This window comes from Monomorium pharaonis, chromosome 3 (assembly GCF_013373865.1).
Source record: "Monomorium pharaonis isolate MP-MQ-018 chromosome 3, ASM1337386v2, whole genome shotgun sequence".
Lineage (NCBI taxonomy): Eukaryota > Metazoa > Arthropoda > Insecta > Hymenoptera > Formicidae > Monomorium > Monomorium pharaonis.
This window is the reverse complement of record NC_050469.1, coordinates 18,620,577-18,639,230: the sequence shown is the minus strand read 5'-3', so window position 1 is coordinate 18,639,230 and position 18,654 is coordinate 18,620,577. Positions and strand designations below refer to the sequence as shown.

General features: G+C 29.1%; 1 protein-coding gene and 1 long non-coding RNA gene across 3 annotated transcripts in view; one reads left to right on the top strand and one right to left on the bottom strand.

Moving 5' to 3' along the window:
- Positions 1–4,823: 4,823 nt before the first annotated feature.
- On the bottom strand, positions 4,824–6,680 carry LOC118644754. The gene is made up of 2 exons (XR_004962520.1): positions 6,121–6,680; positions 4,824–5,908 (listed from the first exon to the last, which is right to left on the bottom strand). It is a non-coding gene; the product is annotated as an uncharacterized LOC118644754 (long non-coding RNA).
- A 3,435-nt stretch (positions 6,681–10,115) lies between these two features.
- The window catches only part of LOC105831284 (serine/threonine-protein kinase dyf-5), an 81,039-nt gene continuing 72,500 nt past the window's right edge, over positions 10,116–18,654 (top strand). Inside the window, exons 1-4 of one of the 2 annotated variants that reach the window (XM_012671299.3) lie at positions 10,116–10,727; positions 16,559–16,830; positions 18,140–18,261; positions 18,347–18,559. In XM_012671299.3, coding sequence (XP_012526753.1) covers positions 16,675–16,830; positions 18,140–18,261; positions 18,347–18,559 — 491 coding nt within the window. In that variant the 5' untranslated portion in view covers positions 10,116–10,727; positions 16,559–16,674. Of the gene's footprint in view, positions 10,728–14,803; positions 15,479–16,558; positions 16,831–18,139; positions 18,262–18,346; positions 18,560–18,654 lie in introns of those variants that run through there. The other variant, XM_028189740.2, reaches the window with a different exon arrangement.

Sequence of the window (18,654 nt, the reverse complement as noted above, 5' to 3'; positions counted from 1 at the left end):
ATTTTTTAAATTATGCGAATGAGAGCGCGCCTTGCGCGCCGAAGGAAGGGCTCGAGCCGCTCGAGCCATAGCACGGCCTACTGTTTCAAGCATTGGCTGCCGGCGGCGGCGGGGGAAAGAAGGAGAAGCGTGGCGTCGTCGCCGTTCCCACGTCTCGCCGCACCGCGCCTAAGCTCGCGTCGATGGCTGCTACGCACACTCGCGATTACATGACGAGATTATAAATTATTAATAAAAATAGGACAAATTTAAATCGTAATAAACTTTTGTAAATAAGGAAGTTGAAAGAGAGAAAGCGATGGAAACGTATGGAACCTGCAAATAATATATTTGCCGCATCAAATTCTCTCATCGTTTTTTATGGAATATTAAATTAACGAAGATTTATCACGATTGATTCTTTATACATTCTCCTTTCGTAACCATCTTATTAGAAAATTACGAAATGCACGAAATACTATCCCTAATATGCACTCTTTGTAAAATAACACGATAGAAAAATATTCACGTTTGATCTAACGACTTCAGGATAAATTATTCGATGCAACTTCTACGGTAATTATAGGTAATTAGAGATCAATGTTATGTCAAGTATCGTTAGTATGGTTAACTAGAAATGATTTTCTCTTGTATATGATAGAGAACTTCGAATTTCTTCTATCGTTAATACATTATAAGTCACTGAAAATCTGTCGTAATTAATAATGCAATTAAAGGTAGAAGAAACTCTGAATTCTTTTATTCATTATTGAATTTTTTATTTACTCTTGATTCGTATGTAAAATTGAACTTTGTACTTTTATACTTTGTAATTTAGCAGGAATATCTTTCCCTCTAAAGTATTTACAGAAACACGATAAACGACATTTTCAACAACAGTTCCAATCAATATTATTAGAGTTTCATTAAATGTCATAAAATTTTTTTAACAAGATTACTATTTTTATACATTTTTAACATTAAACACGATACGACACTGAGAAAGAAAGTATCGTGCTGATTATTTATCGCGGTTTTAGTGATAACTTTTGATAATTTTTTTTTCGATCGTGTGTAACACTAAAAATATAAAGAAATGATAATTGTTAAAATTTTATTCAAATTACACATAATAAAAGTAGAATAGTACAAACTAAAGATGTTGTTAAACGTGGTAATATTTATTGTATTTGTGTACTACGTAGTGCTTGAGAGGGAAAGAGAGAGAGAGAGAGAAAGAGAGAGAGAGAGAGAGAGAGAGAGAGAGAGAGAGAGGGAGAGAGAGGTTTCATACTAAAATGGGCGAAATATCATAGTATGTTACATTCTTTGTTATAACACAGAAAAATATTCCCTCTTGATGTAACGATTTCACGATAGCTTAGGCGCGATGCTACGATAATTATGCTTAAAAATTAATGGTCAATATCATGTATTGTTAACACAACGAAGGATTTTCTTTTATAACCATAGAAAACTTACAGTTTCTTCTACTTTTAATTGCATTATTAATTATTAATTATAATAATATAAAATACGACAGATTTTCAGTGACGTATAATGTATTAATGATAGAAGAAATTCGAAGTTCTCTATCATATACAAGAGAAAATTCTTTCTAGTTAACCATACTAACAATACTTGACATAACATTGATCTCTAATTACCTATAATTACCGTAGAAGTTGCATCGAATAATTTATCCTGAAGTCGTTAGATCAAACGTGAATATTTTTCTATCGTGTTATTTTACAAAGAGTGCATATTAGGGATAGTATTTCGTGCATTTCGTAATTTTCTAATAAGATGGTTACGAAAGGAGAATGTATAAAGAATCAATCGTGATAAATCTTCGTTAATTTAATATTCCATAAAAAACGATGAGAGAATTTGATGCGGCAAATATATTATTTGCAGGTTCCATACGTTTCCATCGCTTTCTCTCTTTCAACTTTCTTATTTACAAAAGTTTATTACGATTTAAATTTGTCCTATTTTTATTAATAATTTATAATCTCGTCATGTAATCGCGAGTGTGCGTAGCAGCCATCGACGCGAGCTTAGGCGCGGTGCGGCGAGACGTGGAAACGGCGACGACGCCACGCTTCTCCTTCTTTCCCCCGCCGCCGCCGGCAGCCAATGCTTGAAACAGTAGGCCGTGCTATGGCTCGAGCGGCTCGAGCCCTTCCTTCGGCGCGCAAGGCGCGCTCTCATTCGCATAATTTAAAAAATTTATATCTCGATTATTAGCAGACCAAACCCACAACAATATTGAACTTTTATGTTCATCTCGATCCCATCTACCTTTTTATGAATAGTGACCAGTATGCTCTGGGACTCCCTGTATATATATGACCAACAAAATTACCTTTTTAAAAAAGGTAAAAAAAAGCGCCAAGTGTTTGGTTTTTCCCTTAAGCAAAAAAATTATTGGATGTTTTAACCTAAGTAATATAAGAAAGAAATCACAAATTCAAGATAAAATTTTTAATCAAATTCAACCTAAGTGGTATATACTTTTGGATGGTTCAACCTAAATATTATACTCACACATAAATTAACTTCTCTACAATAATAATGATATCTAAATATTTTGCGCCAATTATAAGAACAAATATTTTTATAAAAACTAAAACATTATTACTATTCTTTAGCCAGTTTTTATAATACAAAATTTTTTAGATTTGACACTATAAAATTAAAGTATTACGTTTTTTTTTTCTACAAAAGTAATGATATATATAGAAAATGCGCCAACTATAAAGTAGATGTTTATACAAGCTAGAACATCTACTTTATTATGCTTTGGCTGACATTATAGTTTAATTTTTTATTAAGCCCGTATCAGACTAGAGATTGATATTGAGATTGAAATGAAATATAACCAATTAGTTAGTCAAATTCTAATTCAATCTCAATCTCAATCTCTAGTCTGATATAGCTTTGATTGTCTTAAGTTTGTCTTTAGATACAATTTCGTTAATTACGAAGTATTTTAACGATAAACTTAAGAAGATTCTTAAATATAAGATTAAACTATAAATATTAGCCTTTTGTATTAAATATTGGCTGCTGTGCGCCGATACGAGGCTGCTGTGCGCCTGCAAAAAACAATTGTCAGGAAGTATATTGGCAAAGAGTAAAGAAAATAATATTGAGCTGGTAAATAAGTTTTAATACAAACAAATTATAAATATTACAAATAAATATTTTAATACAAATAAATATTTTACTACAAAAACTTGGCGCTGCTAAACCGAATAATTTGCCAGCTCTTCCTTTTTCTCTTGTATGTGCATCTGAATGTGTGTGTGTGTGTGTGTGTGTGTTTAGTATATAACTTAGTTTATAGAGAAGCGATTTACTTAAGTTTAGTATAATATAACTTATTAGTTTATAAGGAAGCGATTTACTTTTAAGAAAGTAGTATCTGTCTCTTATGCGTGCATACGTTCGAATACCTGTCTCTCTCTTTTTTTTTCTCTCTCTCATGCATGCGTGTATGTTATATGTATTGTTTTAATATGTAAGTGAGATTGTAAGAAAATGATTTTGTATTAAAGCAAATTATTCGGTTTAGCAGCGCCAAGTTTTTGTAGTAAAATATTTATTTGTATTAAAATATTTATTTGTAATATTTATAATTTGTTTGTATTAAAACTTATTTACCAGCTCAATATTATTTTCTTTACTCTTTGCCAATATACTTCCTGACAATTGTTTTTTGCAGGCGCACAGCAGCCTCGTATCGGCGCACAGCAGCCAATATTTAATACAAAAGGCTAATATTTATAGTTTAATCTTATATTTAAGAATCTTCTTAAGTTTATCGTTAAAATACTTCGTAATTAACGAAATTGTATCTAAAGACAAACTTAAGACAATCAAAGCTATATCAGACTAGAGATTGAGATTGAGATTGAATTAGAATTTGACTAACTAATTGGTTATATTTCATTTCAATCTCAATATCAATCTCTAGTCTGATACGGGCTTAATAAAAAATTAAACTATAATGTCAGCCAAAGCATAATAAAGTAGATGTTCTAGCTTGTATAAACATCTACTTTATAGTTGGCGCATTTTCTATATATATCATTACTTTTGTAGAAAAAAAAAACGTAATACTTTAATTTTATAGTGTCAAATCTAAAAAATTTTGTATTATAAAAACTGGCTAAAGAATAGTAATAATGTTTTAGTTTTTATAAAAATATTTGTTCTTATAATTGGCGCAAAATATTTAGATATCATTATTATTGTAGAGAAGTTAATTTATGTGTGAGTATAATATTTAGGTTGAACCATCCAAAAGTATATACCACTTAGGTTGAATTTGATTAAAAATTTTATCTTGAATTTGTGATTTCTTTCTTATATTACTTAGGTTAAAACATCCAATAATTTTTTTGCTTAAGGGAAAAACCAAACACTTGGCGCTTTTTTTTACCTTTTTTAAAAAGGTAATTTTGTTGGGATATCACGCATTTTGTAATGTTTATAGACCACTTAGATTGAATTTAATGTATCTATCACTTAGATTGAATATCTTGAATTTTGTAAATTTTTTGTTAAAGGAAAATCACACACTTGGCGCTTTTTTTACCCTTTTTAAAAAGGTAATTTTGTTTGGATATCACGCATTTTATATTTTTTTATAAACTACTTAGTTTTATAGACCACTTAAGGTTACACTCTAAAACTTTCTCTTTGAGAAAAATTTTACTAAGAAGATAAAGTTTATATAACGGATATAATACTATAAATTTTTAAATAAAATTTTTCTTTAGAGCATGTTTTGGAACCATGCCTAAGTTGAATTTGATGAAAACGATTATCTTGAATTTCTGTCTTCCCTTAAAGAAGCCCACACACTTGGAGCCCTTTTTACATTTTTATTTAAAAAGGTAATTATGTTTGGTCACTAATTTAATTTAAATAATATATTTCCTGAAAAATCATTAAATAAATGATTTAACCAATACTACATATGTCACTTGACACGGGCTGACCCGTGGCCCGAGCAACCTGCGTAACCGATTATTAAAATAAAATAGCTCTCTGATTTTACATTAGTATCGATGAGAAATGAGATGTATGATGTAGAAGATTTGTGTATTGGTTAAATGTTGCTGTAATTGTCAATCAATATTAATTATCTAACAAAATTTCAAATCAAATAAATGGTTTTAACAATACTATTTTATTCTTTACTAGTAACATATAATTGTATCTTGGTGACAAAAGTAATACCTTGGTGATGATGATAGTTTTTATCCTTATAACATGATTGACAATTACAGCAATAATACACATTTTCTACATCATGCAACATCTCATCTACCTCATCAACACCAGTATAAAATCTGAGCTATGTTATTCTCTGATTATTTAATTTTACATTTGTGTCAATCTCATTTATTTCATCGACACAAGTGGAAAATCTTAATGAACGATGATTAAATAGATGAGATGTTAAAAATCATTAAATAAATGATTTAACCTCCACTACACATGTCACTTAACAGGAGCTGACCTGTGGCCGGAGCAACTTATGTGACCGGTTAAAATTAAAAATAAAATAGCTCTGTAATTTTATATTAGTGTCGATGAGAGATGAAATATTGTATGATGTAGAAGAATTGTGTATTGGATAAATGTTGCTGTAATTGTCAATCAATCAATATACTATTTTTATTCTTTACTTTATTATCCTTACAACATTATCATTGAAATTACAACAATAATTACACATTTTACATCACGCAACATCTCATCTACCTCATCGATAAATCTGAGCTATGTTACTCTCTGAAATTAATTAATTTATATTGGTGTCAATGATTAAAATCATTAAATAAATAATTTAACCTCCACTACACATGTCACTTGACAGGAGCTGACCTGTGGCCGAAGCAACTTATGTGACCTGTTAAAATAAAATAGCTCTGTAATTTTATATTAGTGTCGATGAGAGATTAAATATTGTATGATGTAGAAGAATTGTGTATTGGATAAAAAATGTTGCTGTAATTGTCAATCAATATTATACTATTTTTATTCTTTACTTTATCCTTACAACATTATCATTGACAATTACAACAATAATACACATTTTACATCACGCAACATCTCATCTACCTCATCGATAAATTGAGCTATGTTACTCTCTGATTAATTAATTAATTTATATTGGTGTCAATGATTAATAATAATAAAACCTCATATATAACCTATCATCTTCACACAACTAATTCACGGCGCGAGCGAGCCACTGGTGACCACGTGACTTATACATTGCCATATACGGTGCTATAGTGACGATGCGAACGCCACACGGTAGTAGATGAGCGAAATGGATTTTCGTCCCTCATTTTCGGCACCCGCACTACCCGCAGAGATACCAACAAGGTTGACGATGACGACGACGTATCTTAAATGAAATTTTGGCTTTTCGGACTTTGCGTCGCGATATCTCCATTCATAGGACATGTAGAGAAAAAATAAAAATAGTTTTCTAATATAAATCGACCCCAAGCTTTCGATTGAGCTTACTTAGAAACTCGATCAATTTAACCGTTTCTGAGATTCAATAATCTCGAGTGCTCGCAAGTCGCGTACTCGCGTAAAGAGCACGGTCGGGCTCGCGCTGCGCTTTCACTTGGCGCGAGCCACTACCGTGTCTCTTGATATACATGGAACGTGCAGCTGTATGTTTCATGGATAAACAATGGATCTCATATGGAGTGCATTTGCTGATACAATGGATATACAATGGATATAATGCTAATTTAAGTACATGTGGATATCCAATGGACATTCAATATCCATGAACATATATATAGTGTATATACATTGTATATTTTTGTGCTATTTGGAATGTTTTTTTTCGTGGAAAATTCTTTCATTTTTGCCAAATCCTGAAGATAATCGCTCGGAATGCCACCAATCAAGTAGTCAACCATTTCTTCTTCATTTATGGGAACGTCTTTCGCGAGCAAAACTCTCGGATGACTTCCATTCTCTCGCCTCGAATTTTATTCTCAGAGTTACGCGTGCCGGACGGTGGTATTTGAACGTACATCTTTTCGAAACCGTCCATAACCTCATCTAGATTCATGGCGATGGTGTTCTCGGCTTTCATTTGTAAAATCTGAGAGATCCATCAACTACGCGATACCAATTCCGTATCGTGGAAGGATTTGGTAATAAATTATCCCACGTTCTTCGTATATAATTGTACGCTTTAGGTAAATAAAAATGCAACGTTAATGCAAAACCACGGATTTCAGGAGAATAAGTACCACATTTATTCAATTTTCTTGATATATATTACTGCTTTTATAGGTTCTGGAAGCATATTCTAAATAAAAACTAGAAATATTATATTATGTTAATGTTAACATTATGTTTAAAACATTTTACATGATTTATTTAATTGCTTATAAAGTTAAATTTGAACAATACTTGTAATACTTTAATTTTTTAAATTAATTATATACAATATACAATTGTACATTAATAACGTATAATAACAACTGTGAATTCTACAGAAATATGTGATTATTATTTCAAAATATACTATACCATTAAATGATCTCCAGCATCATCAGAAATTAAATTTGACTTTTTAAAATGACATTAAATTTTTTAATGTAGCAATTTGCATTAAAAGCCTTCTGTTTTGATGTTGTGTAAGGATTTTGTTTGTTTGTTTTTTTTCATTCTCTTTTTTAATAAAACTAATTACTCTTCTTGCTTTTCTCGGTGTACTAACATCAGAAGTATTAATTTCTGAAACATATCTAGACTTTACAAAACAGCGCTTTTTTGGAGGGGAAGAAAAATCCTCTTTAGAATTTAAATATTTGTTATAAAAAATAACATTTATTATTTTTCCTTGTAATAATAGTATATACTTTTTTTCTGTATAATAACTTACCCAGAGAACATTATGACGTCTTAAAGACGTCTAAAAGACGTCTTATATTTCTATAAGACGTCTTATAAAACTATCAGGAAGACGTCTTTTAGACGTCTTTAAGACGTCTTATGACCCGATTTAAGACGTTTTTAAGACGTCTAAAAGACGTCTAATTTTTTTTATTTATGACGTTTTTGAGACGTCTTATATAAAAATTATTTTAGACATCTCTGGCGAAAAAATTTCTACAAAATTCTAAAAAACTACAAAAATTTACAAAAGTGTTCCAATTCTGGCATTTTTTTGTAGTTTTTACAGAAACATGCTAAATTTGAAACACACTTTTGTAAATTTTTGTAGTTTTTTAGAATTTTATAGAAAATTTTTCCGCCAAGGATTCCAAAATCTAGGTTTATTATTTTTTATTTTTTATTATTTTAAACAAAATACTTTATATTTATATTTCATTATTTTTATTTTATTATTAAGATAAGTTTTTTTATAAATAAAAAATTTTATATTATATATTTCAATTTTATTTCATGTTTTCGTGATTGGAAATTACAGAATTTTACAGAGATACTGAATTCAGTCACATATTTTACAGCAACTTAAGCGCAACACTATTATCGTCCGGTTTATTAATTGTCAAAAACTGTTGTCAGAAATGTTGTCAGAAAGGTTAATTATTTCCAATAACAGCCTACACACGCGATACGTACGAGAGTTAAAAAGTTGTGTTGTATTAACGTATCCACACTCGGCTGCGTTACACAGCAAACCGGGACAAAACGTCCTAACACACACGCGATACGTACAAGAGTTCAAAAATTGATACGGGATAAGCACGTCGATCGACTTGATCGCATCACACGGCAAATTTGGTTATGTGCGTCATTCGACGTCTTAAAAACGTCTTTCTCAGACGTCGTAAAGACGTCTAAATGGCGTCTCAAAGAATATGTCTTAAAAAGACGTATTTTAGACGTCTTAAGAGAGACGTCTAAAATAAGACGATTTTAAGACGTCATAAAGACGTCTTTTGGTAAAGTCTCAAAGACGTCTCTTTTAAGACGTCTTAAAGATGTCTTTTAGACATGCGTGTTGTTTGGGTTACCTAAATGAGAAGAGAAAGCTTTTGATATTAATTGAATATTATCACAATCTATATCATCAAATATACCCATACAGCACACATCTTTCAGAAAACTTTCTAAAAGATATCGGAAAGATATCTTCTGTCAGATATCTTTCAGAAACCTTTCTGAAAAATGTTGTGCTGTATGGGTAGTTAAGGATGTACTTTTTATTTCAACTAATTTGGATATATTAGTATTTTCTATTATTGGCGCATTTGAAAATGTAGTTGTTGGATGATTTAATAAAGATATTTCTGATGAAGTTGTTATGTTTATTGTTGTCATATCAGAGATCTTTTTGTTCGGTACAATTTCAGAAGGTAACTTCCATTTTTCCTGTATAATTAAATTTTGAGGTAACTTGAAATGAAGTGAACAAATAAATAAACGAGATACATCATCTCTTTCCTGCAATTCGCAAGCTTCAACCTATTTTTTACGCATTTCTGGTCTTTTTGGAAAGAAAATTAATTTAATTTTTATTTTTTAAGTAATCATATACTTGATTTTATTATTTGTCAGTTAATTTACTTGTGTAAAGAAATATTTTCCGCTTTTGATGTAAATCTTCCACATATGTAACACGATCGCATTGTTTCTAATTGCACATACATGTAATAAAAGTTAGAGATACTATAACAGAGATTCGCCAATGTGCCGTCTTGGGGTAAAACCGGATATCGGATATGACGTTTTCGATGGCGCTTTTTTGATTGTAAATGCAAGAATACAATATATATTTTTTTTTATTTGTAGTTATTGATATTTAATAATCGTGAACAAAATAAATATTAAAACACAATATATTAAAAAAAAAGATTTAGGCATATTTTATTAATTTTCCCATGTAAGGTTAAGTAATATAAATTGATTATTAAGAAATTATATATTATTATATATAAATACATATTATGTTTATATACACATTATGTATTATAAATATAATTTAAGCATTGTATTTAGACTCATAGAAAAATATGTGCAACCTTAGGTTTCTCTCTGATTTTATATTCTATTTGGTAGACACGTAGACACTCTGTTTTCTTTTGACAGGTGACAGGTTAAGTCGGCTAGGCTTTCTCTGTCAGTTATATCTATCTTTCTCTCTCATACTTCCGGTTATACCCCAAGCGACGGGAGCCAATCAGAAATCGTTAACGCATTGGCGAATCTCTGTTATAGTATCTCTAATAAAAGTAAGACAAAAATGATTTAACCTACACTTACGTCGTGTTTAAATTTGTGGCGCTGGAAGTTTATTCATCAAAACGCGCGCATGCGCATGTGATTCATAGTACACGAATAGTGGAAGTGAGAGATTGATATATGCTGCACCGTGGTGTTGCGCTCATATTTCAGCTTGACTAGCAATATAGTAGTATTACATATATGACTAGCAGTCCATACTTATATAATCAAAGATAAGACCCGACTGTGAGTACCGGCTTAAGATCTCTATGGTAACGCAAAAACAATATGAGTTTATTAGCCCTCAGCACGGCTTGCGTGGCGCGGCAGTTTGGCTTAGCAATCGTAGTCATAGCGACCGCGAGGAAATGCGAAGAATGACTGGTCGACCGTTCGATTAATAGTTTGCTGCGAATGACAGCTACGTAAAAGAATAATTGAGGATACATGGAAAGTTAACCAATTAAGAAGCCTGTTTCTGATTTTCGTTCTGTGAGGTTCGTTAAAATTAACGATAGACTGAAAAATTTGTCTATTTGTCAATTTTCTAGTATCTAGCTTTGATGACTGTGACTTGGCCATTAGTCCGATGATTAATTGCGTTTCGTTCGCATTTAAGTAATTTCCAAATAATTTCTTGAATATGTATTGTAATTTTAGTGCAATGCAAATTTTGTGCGCCATTTATTCATACGGGCAGTTTTTTTTCGATTTGGAATAGGAAACGATTCGACTATAAATTGAAAATCACGATTTACGAATATCAAAATAATCATAATTTCTTTTTTTTCTTTTAAAGCCAAGTTTTAATTTTAAGAAAACATTATTACAAGAAGTGCAAATTATATTAAATTATATAATTATTTTATACAAATAAACGCGCGTGCCTTTTATATAATTAAATTCTCAAATCTGTTGATAAGTGTCAAAGCAAATATTTTTTTTATCTCTAGAAGACCTTTTTTTCTCTCTAGAATTTTTTTCTCTCTAGAGTTGAAAAAGAATTTTTTTATTTCTAGAATTTTATTATATTATGTTGTAAATTATCAAGTGTAATTTTATATTAAGATTGTCACCCACACAGCACCGAAAGAATTTAGAAAGTTTTTAGAAAGTTGTCAATAAAATATGAAATATTTCAGAAAAATATTTCAGACATGTTTCAGATATGTTTCAGATACATGAAATGTCCGCTTTTATGTAATGTCAGAATTACATATGAAATATTTCTGAAAAGTTTCAAAAATATATTTCCTATATATTTTTGAAACTTTTAAGAGATATTTTAAATGCATTTCTGATCTTACATAAAAGCGGACATTTCATGTATCTGAAACATACCTGAAACATGCAATAGTCTGAAATATTATTTTAAAATATTTCATATTTTATTGATAGCTTTCTGAAAACTTTCTGAAATCTTTTGGTGTTGTGTAAAAACGGTCAGCCATCCAAGTGTCAACTATTGTCGATGTTGCTTGACTTTGATGATCATACGCAACCTAACGAGTGATAATCCACGAATATTTCATGTTTATGCATGCATAAATTTGTTATAGATTATTTAAATAGATGTTGTCATAAGGATAAACATCCCACACGACATGTAACATTGTTGAAATATTGTAATGTTCGGAAATGGTATAGAAATATTTTATTAACATTTTAATTATAATTTTTTATCCGAAATATTTCAGAAATATATTTGCTTCATGTTTTTATGAAATTCTAAATGTAATATTTCTGAAATCGTTTAAAAACATAAAAAAGTTTGCTTTTATATTTGAATGTTTTTGTAATATTACAAAAGAAATGTGGCAAATATAATATTTCAGAAGTATTCTTAAAATATTTTAAAATCTGTGAACATAAAGTATTCATAGATCATCACAAAATGTCAGTCCGCGTACGATCTTTAAAGTCAAGTAACATCAATAGCTAACAATTAGATGGGTGGCCGATTTTTCGATTGTAGAAATTAAGCTATAATAGATGATAGAGAGATAATAACTATGGTTCGGGTGGTTACGATATGTATAATGCATTGCAGTGAAAGATTTGTGCAATGTGAGTATAAGCTAGACGAGACATGTACCCGAAACATTTTCTATAATATTTCTCTGTTATATTTTAAATATATATTATATTTATTATATTTTAAATAGATATATTTCAGAAATATTACCGAAATATTGCAAAAATCTTTTGGCAAAGTTGCATTTGAAATGATCACAGACATTGAAACATTGCAGAAATGTTGCAGAAATGGTCATAAAATATTTCTGTGATATTGCTGTAGAAGTGTAATATTTCAAATAAAATGTTTTAGAAATATTACATGGCGAGTGAAATGTATAATTAACTTATATTTTTATAAATAAATATAAAGTTTTATAGTTTTCTACTGATTTCCCATACACTGCCAGATATCTTTTAGAAAGCTTTTTAAAAGATGTGCTGTACTCACGTTGACGCGAAAAAAAAAATTAATGTTAGTAAACCAAAACTAGTAATGTTAATAATATTAAACAATTTTTTTATCTTTTACTTTAGAAATCAAAAATATTTGTATCAAATATTTTAATAACATTCAGGATCATTTCAATGTTGGCTATTATATTAAATATAACATTTTTAAAAACTTTTAATTATATTTTAGACATTACATACAAAAGATTTTAGAAATATTTTGCTGAAGAAGTCGGAAATAAATTTGCTGAAATGCAAGATATCTTTCAGAAAGCTTTCTGAAAGATGTATGCTGCATGGACATTGTTACATTATCATATCTGTATGTACGAAACATTTCACAATCTTTATTAACTAGCTTGTTCCAAAGTTTTTTTTGGAAGTATTATATATATTGGAGTAAATTATCATTCATCGTCCTTTTTAACATTTTAATGTTCTCGTATATATATGTAACTAAAACGAAAGCGATAATTAAAACATTTCTTTATGTACGGTCGCAAAAACAAAAAATCTTCATTAACTTCAATCAATCAATATCTGCCAAAAAATCTGATATTAAAATCATCTATTGCGATTCATCAGCGTAACATCGAGAATTACATGAAATTCGAATTGTAATATCCTTCTTTAAACAAGCAGCATTCGATGCTTTTGCATCAGTGTACGTGCCCTAGTAGCACAAAACGTTGGCGCAATATTGGAAAATAATGGGAAATATATTGGGTATGAATTGTTTCTCAATATTGGACCAATATTGTAAAGTAGACGTTATTTTTAATTAGCCAATATTGATTCAATAATATTGAACCACTATTAAGAAACAATATTCATTTAATTTTAGGATAGAAAATCTAGTAAAAAAAAAAATTGAAAAAATTCGTACTGTTTCCGTGCAAATATCTAAACTCACAAATCTAGCGTCACTTAATTTCTACAATAATCTTGTGTAAGCATGTTTACTCAAACCTAGTTACACGTATTCATCCTTTATTTAATTTCTATAAACGGAAAAACGGTCACCCATCCAATTGTTAGCTGCTGCCGATGATACTTTACCTCGAAATTCCTACGCAAATTAACATCATGATGATCAATGAACACTTGATGCTTATGAATACATATTTGTTATAGATCAATTCAATAGATATTATCAGAGAAATAAACAACATATATAGTTAAACTATATTTATACATATAAATACAAAATAAACACGCATCCACACGCACACATGCACGCACGCACGCACGCACGCACGCACGCAGCTAATCCAATTAAAACGCTATTATAGTCTTGTATAATGCAGTTCCAATGTAAATACAATAATATAATAAGTTTATTATTTGACTGATAAATGTTTTAAACATAAAGTTAAGATTGCCTATTTCGGAAAATACAAAACTGCAAATGTAAATAATTTACACGTATTGATACGTGATATTGTGATATTGGCAGTATATTAACATTTATTGTGTAATTAATATTCGCTTTTTATTAAAAAATCTTGGTCAATGCATTTTCAATGTAAATGCAATACCGTATAATTATTGGTATGCAATATTAGTAGTACATTAACATTTATTCCATATTTAATATTGAAATTATATTGGAAAATCTTGGCCAATACCGTTTTAACATAAACCCATATTAAAATGCAATTAATGTATTTAATATTAATGTATAATATTGGCAGTATATTTGCATATATTGTATGATCAATATTGACGCTACATTGGGAAAAGATTGGCCAATGCATTCCAAAGAAAACCAATATTTAACCAATATTTGTCAAAATTCCACCAATCTATTGTGCTACTACACACAGAAAAATATCATTCTTCAGCCAATAAAAGTATTTACTCATTTTATTTTATTTCGTTCAAGTAATAGTTTTTTTATAATCAAGAATATTTTCTTAATATTAGTTTTAAGATATACTTGTCACAAGTATTAGAAAATCTCAGAATTTTTTACTTAAATCAAGAATTTATTCTTGTTTCAAGAATATTGTAAAACTGTATTCAAAAAAATTGAATTTACTTAATTTGAATATATTAATCTAAAAAAAATTTCTTCTTTCAAGTAAGTTTATTTTCTCAACTTAAGAAAATGTTTCTTCTATTTTTTTCACTACTCATCGCTACGTAGCGCTAGTGGCGTGTTTTCTCGTAAACAAAATGCACTTCCTTAATAATAAAAGAGGCTCGCCAAGAGCGTGAAAGGAAGTAAGATTTCGCCATCGACATACAAATATTAGACTAAAATGTCAATCTTTAAAAATAATCAAGAAAAATAAGAAGGACATAATTGTGAAAGTAAATTTCGCTTTTAATTTAATTTAACTAAGAATTTAATATCTTCTTCCAAACTTGGAATCCAAGTAAATAATTATTTCAGATAAGTAAAATTTATATTTGATTCAAACAACGGATAAACTTTTCTAAAGAAATTGTAATATTTTAATTCAAATATACGTTTTTCTTCGTTGGACTCTAGATAGTAAGTAAACCGAATATTTGTTTGAAGCGAATATTCTTGTTTGAAGTATTACTAAGATTGAGAATATGTTTTAAGTAAATGTGATACTTACAGCAAGTTTATTATAGATTTGCGGATATTGAAAGAAACCATTTACTTAGAACAAATAATATTTACTTGGAATTAGTAATTATTTTTCTGTGTGTAGGGTGATTCGGCGATCGCGTCGCGAGTAATGCCATTTGAGAAAATCTATATTCTTGCATGTCTGGCCCGCACGAAGACCTTTCGCATGCGACCGTAAGAAAATGTTAATCTTAGCACGATAATATAGTTCTTGGTGGCCTAGATTGTGTTTAAGTGCTTTGTTCCAATTATGTGTCAAAAGTAGAATTGGATTATCGTAGAATAGTCCAATACGTTTGAGAATAGTGTAGAGCGTTTTGACTTTGTCATGTGCGATTTATCATTATTTACCAGACAAGTTTAATATAGAAACGCGAAAATAATTGACTGATGAACTGTTTGCTCGATCTTGAAATAGATGAATGCAAGTTCTATCATCCATTATTTTCAAATCTTATGCAGCAGTATATTTATTATAAAATGTTCATTCTGCTGTAAAATCAATACTTTGAATAACTCGAATCTTTTTATCCACTATTTGTTTACACGTTGTAACTAAGTTTACTAAAAGCACTTTTTTAAATGTTGTAACTAAGTTTACTAAAAGCACTATATTTAATGTTGAATAATATTTTAAGTATGTATATATTGTAAGATTAAATGTGATTTAAATATTCTAAGAATATACTTAAAATATTATTTAATATTAAATAATATTATGCGCTTATGGAAGTAGCAATAAAATTATCTGATAAATTTATAAATAAAATTAAATTTTTTCACACATTTATATTCACACAGATTTATAATATAAATTTTTATAAAGAGATGGTCTTTTAATTATAATAAAAAATCAAGTTTACATTGTTTAAAAATAAATGGCCTATTCATAATTCCTTTTTGGATGTTGAATATAAATAAACATATGTCTATTTATATTCAAAACCCATAAGTACAGCAAAAAAATATATTATTATTCGCAAAATTTGCAATTTGCTTTCTTCAATCTCTAACAATTATGCCAAATAAAATTGCGCAAATTGATAATTTCAATAATTGTTTCGTTAACATTTAATTAATTAGTACTCTTAAGTTGAGTTTAATATTAGAAAATTTTATTTTTTTAAATAGCTTTTTTGTTGCTTAAACTATTTTAAAATAATTCTATATGTTAAATTTGTGTATTTTGCTGCAAAAAATTTTGAAAAAAAATTTTGTAACTTCTTATGACATTATTCATTTGTATGATTACAGCGAATGCAAAAAACAAGTGAGACTGACGATCCTAGCGGCACCTTTATAACGCGAAAGTCCACTATGGATAAGAACAAGTGATATAAAAATTGTCGAGTATCAAGTAACAGGTGAAAATGAATCGATATATAACTTTGAATCAATTGGGTGACGGAACCTTTGGTTCCGTTGTTCTCGGAGAACGTATCGATACAGGTGAAAAAGTGGCTATAAAGAGAATGAAAAGAAAATATTATTCTTGGGAGGAAGCTATGAATCTGCGAGAAGTAAAGGTATGTATGTATTCAAATTAGATAAATAACTAAAAAATGTTATTGTGTGATTTGTAAAATTCTCTGAAAAAAAATTCACGGAAAGACTTGAGCAATGCAGCATCAACAGTCAACTGTATTGTTAATTGTATTAAAATTTAATTGAAATGTGTCTGTGAGCTTATATACATTCCACATAGCACCGAGAGATTTCAGAAAGTTTTCAAAAAGCTGTTAATAAAATATGAAATATATTAAATATGAAATATGAAATATAAAAAAAAAATATTTCAGACATGTTTCAGATAGGTTTCAAATACACGAAATGTCCGTTTTCATGTATCTGAAACGTACCTAAAACATGTCTAAAATATTTTTTTGAAATATTTTATATTTTATTGACGGCTTTCTGAAATCTTTCGGTGCTGTGTAAAAACGGTTATCCATCAAAGTGTTAGCCATCGTCGACGTTGCTTGACTTTGATGATTGCACTCAACCTAACGCGTAGTGATGATCCACAAATACTTCATGTTTATGCATATATAAATTTATTATAGATCATTTCAATAGATGTTGTCAGAAAGATAAAACATGTATAATTAATTTATATTTGTATAAATAAATATAAAAATTTTACAGTTTTTTATTGATTTCCCACACATCACATTGCCAGATATATTTCAAAAGGCTCTTTGAAAGATGTGCTGTATGGGGCTGTAATCAGCTCAGGTTGACGCAAGAAAAAAATTAATAATGTCAATAAACCAAAAGTAGTAATGTTAATAATATTTAATATCTTTTTTATATTTTACTTTAGAAATCAAATAAAAAATATTTGTATTAAACATTTTGATAATTATTTAGATTAAGAAACATTGCGCCAATGACCTTGACCTTGACATATGTTGTCAAAGTCAAGGTTATCGGCGCGGTGTCCCTTAATCTAAATAATTACCAATATTTTAATAACATTCAGGATCATTTCAATGTTGGCTGTCATATTAAATATAACATTTTTTAAAACTTTCAATGATATTTTAGACATTACGTACAAAATATTTCACAAAATATTCTTAAATATTTTATTGAAGAAGTCGGAAATGATTTTGATAAAATGTTTCACAAATATTTCTGAATGATTACAATGTTATATTTTAATATTAATTTCAATATTAATAGATATTTTTCAGAAAGCTTTCTGAAAGATATGTGCTGTGTGGGAAATGACTATCATTTTTTTCTTTTTTCGATTGCATCTCCTAGTTAAATTAACAGTTGCAATAATTATTATAAATAATTTTTATGATTTTCTTTTTTAATTTATTGCAGTCATTGAAAAAACTTAGTCACGCAAACGTTGTAAAACTGAAAGAAGTTATACGAGAAAATGACGTGTTGTATTTCGTATTTGAATACATGAAGGAAAATCTCTATCAACTAATGAAAGATAGGTATATCTTATTCTGTTATAATTTTATTACAGGATAGTATTCGAAATCTTTTGTATAATCTTATTCGAGATGTTTTAAATCGCAGAGACAAACTTTTTCCGGAGCCGGTAATAAGAAATATGGTGTATCAAGTATTACAAGGTCTTGCTTTCATGCATAAACATGGTTTCTTTCACCGTGATATGAAGCCAGAGAATTTGTTATGTATGGGCCCTGAATTAGTAAAAATTGCTGATTTTGGATTAGCGAGAGAGATCCGATCGAGACCGCCATATACGGACTATGTATCAACAAGATGGTAATAATATTCTAATAGTCTAATCACAAGTCGTAAATATTAGCTGATAATTTAAGAATTTAATGCATTATCCATTCGGCAAGTAATGTTGTTGA